Consider the following 4,785-nt stretch of genomic DNA (forward strand, 5'->3'; position numbering starts at 1 on the left):
TCCCCATCCCCTCCCCACATCTTCTTCAGGTGCCAGTCCTACAGTACCTGTTCTACCTGTCCCACATCGGGATCGCGATGTCTCCCTTGTCCAACAACTCCCTGTTCCTCAACTACCACCGTAACCCGCTGCCCGAGTACTTTAGCCGAGGCCTCAACGTATCCCTCTCCACTGACGACCCGCTGCAGTTCCACTTCACAAAGGTCAGTGGCAGGTGTCCTTGATCTTGGTGGCAAGATGATAGATGTGATGCTTGTTTTGTGTCTGAGCAGAGAAATGAGTGGCAAACCATGATCGCCGATGTCTGAAAAAAAAGAAGAGAAAAAGATGGAAAAGGAGAAGAAGGTGAAGAAGTGAAGAAGAAAAGAAACAAGAAGAAGAGGAATGAGAAGAAAAGATGATGAAAAAGGAGGAATTAGAAAAGAACAGGGGGAAGAAGGAGAAAAAGATAAAGAAGAAGAAGATGTGGAGGAGGGGCAGGAAGTGGAAGAGGTGCTTGGGAAGATATGGAAGATGATCAGGGTTTTTCTTTGTCTGAACGGAAAACACCACCCTACTTCACTACTCTCTCATTTCTCTGCATCTTTTGCCTTTTATTTTTCCAATGAAAGCAATATGTTTCAGCACTTATTGTTAATTATCAACCAACTATCATCTTTGGTGTGGCGGTTAGGCACTTCGCTTTTGCATGCGGAAGACCTGAGTTTTTTATTCCCAAGTGGGGAAAAAATTTTGTCTAGTATCTTGGTCTTTCTCCCTCTCAGCCTGGGTTGGCGTGGGTGGACAGACAGGGTTGGAAGACCACCTCCTGAATGATCTAAAATGTGTCTATCATCATTGTCTTTCTCACCCTGCACCAGACCATGAACAAACACTTTCCACCTTTCTCTATCCTGGTCTAGCCTCTTGATGCTATTCCATTGTTCCAACTTTTCTTTACATCAATTTCTGTGTTGATGGGGGGTATAAAAACATCTACATGAAGAAACAAAAATTAACACTCACCCGCACTAACTGTTTGTGTGTTCCAGGAGCCGCTGATGGAGGAGTACAGCATCGCAGCCCAGGTGTGGAAGTTCTCCACCTGCGACATGTGTGAGATCGCCCGTAACAGCGTGCTGCAGAGTGGCTTCCCCCACGAGGTACGTTTGTGTGGGACATCCTGGTGAAATCGAATGTTTACAAAAATAAATAGGTCATCCAACAGAAAAAATAAATAGGTCATCCAACAATCCTGTCTTCCAGAACTATCTTATCTCCAGGAACTATCTGTCTGCCCTCTCTTCTGGAACTAACTATCCACCTACAATCTCTTGCAGAACCTTCCATGTATCCCATCTTCCAGTACTATCCATCCATGCTCTCTTCCAGAACTGTCCATTGATCCTCTCTTCCGACCCTTCCATCCTTCATGTCTTCCATTAATTATCTCTCCTCTCCTCCGAAACTATTCATCTATCATGTCCTCCAGAACTATCTCTCTCTCTCTCTCTCTCTCTCCCCTCCTCAGGTGAAAAAACACTGGCTGGGCCCCAACTATGTCAACGAGGGAATCGGAGGCAATGACGTGAGCCGTACCAACGTGCCAGACATTCGCGTCGCATACCGCTACGACACACTGGTAGATGAGCTACGTTGTATCTGCCGAGGTGCCAAGGGAAGCGACCATGGGGATGGGGTTGCCATGAAACCGCTGTAAATACGTTCCGAGGAGAGCTGTTGAGTTGAAAAAAATAGGAGAACAAAAGTGAGAAAGAAGTAATGGAGATATAAATTTGAAAAACACTTTCAATGGCCTGTGTTCTTTTTATTCTGAGTGGTACAGTTGAATTTTGTTTTTTGTGCAGACTTTCAAGCTGTAAAATTTTTTTTACTCATGTTTGTTTGGTATATTTTGTAATATTATTGTATTGAAATAAGTCGATAAAATGAGATAATGTTTAATACAAACGCTTTACTCTTAGTGAAAAACATTTTTTGTCAGTGACGACAGATAATGAAAAAGTCATAATAGATCTAGAAGTCTTCATGCTCTGGCTTAATATTTAGTTTTTATAAATGATAAGACTTTGGATTCTGAGAATATTTCAGAATGAAACAAAGAGTTGTTGCAAAGGTCACTATGACCATTTGCATTTAATTTTGCCAAATGTTTCTTGTAAGTATTGAGTAGAAAGATGGGAAAGAGTTGCAAAGTTTTTTCCTGTTTGTGTTTATGTGAAAATGTTCCAGTTTGATTATTTTTTACTCTATTTTTGTTCCAGAAATGGGAGACTTTCCAGTTTTTTTAGTGGAACTTTTACTTTGAATGGGAGACTTTCAGCGTTTTTTTTGTATTCTTTTTAAAAAATTTACATATTAGCCTTATGACAATATCAATGACTTTGAACTACATATCAATGAGATTATGAATGCTTTTTGAATATTTTTTTTTTCTCTCTTCATCCTTCTTTCAATTCAAGTAGCAGTATTTTCCTTATCAAACGCTTATTCATGCATATTGTAATGCAAGTTGGAATAGCACAAAAGTACTTTTTAGCAGCATTGTCTGTTAGTTTCGACAAGCGTCATTGATATCTTTTGAGAATGTCTGTTGCTGTTGCTGTTGTTGTTGTTGTTAACCAATGCCGTTTTGGGAAGCCAAAGATTATAGTAGTCAGTCCAGAATTCTTTGTGTTCGTTCATTCCATCTTGTACAGCTGAGCTACCTCTGGACACCGCAGAACTAGTCAAATGGCCTGTTTTCTCGCCATTTTGTGCCATCCTGATGATGTGTTTAATAGTCTTTTTATTTTCTTCCCTTTTTTTGTTTTCTTTTTCACAGACCTGATGTTGAGAATGTTAGGGCAATCTTTTCTTGATGCTTTTTTCCCCCTGTGGGTTTGTCAGTTCTTTTTCATGTATCGGAGGTGTAGATTTTCAGGATAATTTTGGAATCCAGATTTCTGATATAATGCTTGTCATATTATTGCAATCTACATGAAGATAGTTTTGACACAAGCTGTATTTGACAACATTACCTGTAACTTTGGAGATTTTAGTCCTCGTACGTGCATTTCCATTGGGTCCATAAAATTGAGAATTTTTTTTCATAGCCAGTTGGCAGCTCCAATGTATTGATGTTATTGGCTTGGACGTCTCGGCGGTCTTATCTCACTGATGACGGGGAGTTTGTGGTGATCAGACAGAAAGGCATTACAGATTGGTTGAGGGGGAGGGGGAGGGGGGGGGGGGGTTGAGGCATTCTGTTTGACTGCTGGCTCAAACTTGGGGGATTGGAGAGGGAGGCGGGAAGTGAGGTGGTTGTGACTGTTTTTTTATATTGACTACCTTATGCCATTGGTATAATGTTTGGTTATCATAGTCATTTTTGGAAAAAACCCATTTATTTTGAGAAAAAAGGCGTTGAAAATTTAGAAGATGCTCAAATTTAGCAGACGTAACTCGGTCATTTTTCATTTTGAAAAGTGACGTATGACATTCTTACAGTGAGTAGTCGAAATGAAAACGAAGGTGGCAGTGACTACAATAAATATATGTTAAAAGTTTTGCTTGCTCAAAAGTCGCACAAAGACAACTTGCTCTCTCAATTATGACTTATTCACGTTCATAATACAAATCATTTTACGCAGAATAGTAATAATAATAGACATCACCGTCATGACCGAAGTATATATCTCTTCCACCGTCATGACTGAAGTATATATCTCTTCCACCGTCATGACTGAAGTATATATCTCTTCCACCGTCATGACCGAACTATATATCTCTTCGTGTAGAAAAGAAAACGTCACTGTTTCATGAAAGACCGCTGCCAGAAGTCCGAAAGTGGCATTAAAATTTTTTTTAAATGACTGGTTGCTTTGTAAATAACAGTTGTACTGTACCTATGTTCTAGTTCTACTCAGCTTGGTGTATATAGCGTGCCTTGCACAAAGACTCCACAGCTCTTCCCACTGATGTTCACTTGAATTGATTAATGAAGGGAAGTATTGAAGTATCATGCAGTGTTTGAGATTTTTCATCGGATCAATCCGCTCGTATTTCCCTCACAAACTCCTACCCCCTTCCACACACGCACATGCACACGCACACTTTCTCTCTCTCTCTCTCTCTCTCTCTCTCTCTCTCTCTCTCTCTCTCTCTCTCTCTCTTTCTCTCTCTCTTTCTCTCTCTCTCTCTCTCTCTCTCTTTCTCTCTCTCTCACACACACACACTCACACGCACACACACACACACACACACACACACCATCTCTATTTGGTGTTTTACAGAAAGCAGCTGAATCGAAGCTTCTATAAACCACTATTTAGGTTTTCATCTTACAGCATAGTGCTCCTCATTACGAATGAATTACTATCTATATATATATATATATATATATATATGTTTGCTAAGGAAATTTAAAAGTGTGCCTAATAAAAATGCTCTCAAATTTCATTCAGGAATGGCAGTAAAGATACAAATTATAACGATTCAGTTTTCCCTGTCTCCTGTAAAGATACTATTGCGTTAAATGGGTTTTTGCTCAGCGCAGCACTCAGTGCGTGGGCTCAGCACGATGAAGTAGAGGAATCAATGGTAATGTCACAAGTTCAGGTTCAACTTCTTTGTACTGAAATTGCTCAGACTGGCCAGATCAGAAGATAAACAAATGAAACAGATTTTAACACTGTGGCATTTTCATTGAAATGTATACAAATCTGTAAGCAGTTTTTGAGTGTGGTTTTGTTTTGGTATTATAGCGACGTACTATGTTCCCTTGATCTGTATGTTTCCCCGGAA

At 39.9% G+C, this 4,785-nt stretch overlaps 1 protein-coding gene across 1 annotated transcript in view; it reads left to right on the forward strand.

Annotated features, from left to right (window-relative positions):
* The window catches only part of LOC101863494 (AMP deaminase 2), a gene marked incomplete at its 5' end in the record, with an annotated part of 64,587 nt that extends 60,586 nt beyond the window's left edge, over window positions 1-4,001 (forward strand). Inside the window, 3 exon segments of the mRNA XM_035968434.1 lie at window positions 30-203; window positions 1,032-1,142; window positions 1,511-4,001. Of these exon segments, the coding sequence (XP_035824327.1) occupies window positions 30-203; window positions 1,032-1,142; window positions 1,511-1,699 (474 nt within the window).
* Window positions 4,002-4,785: the final 784 nt, after the last annotated feature.

This window comes from Aplysia californica, unplaced genomic scaffold (genome assembly GCF_000002075.1).
Source record: "Aplysia californica isolate F4 #8 unplaced genomic scaffold, AplCal3.0 scaffold00059, whole genome shotgun sequence".
Lineage (NCBI taxonomy): Eukaryota > Metazoa > Mollusca > Gastropoda > Aplysiida > Aplysiidae > Aplysia > Aplysia californica.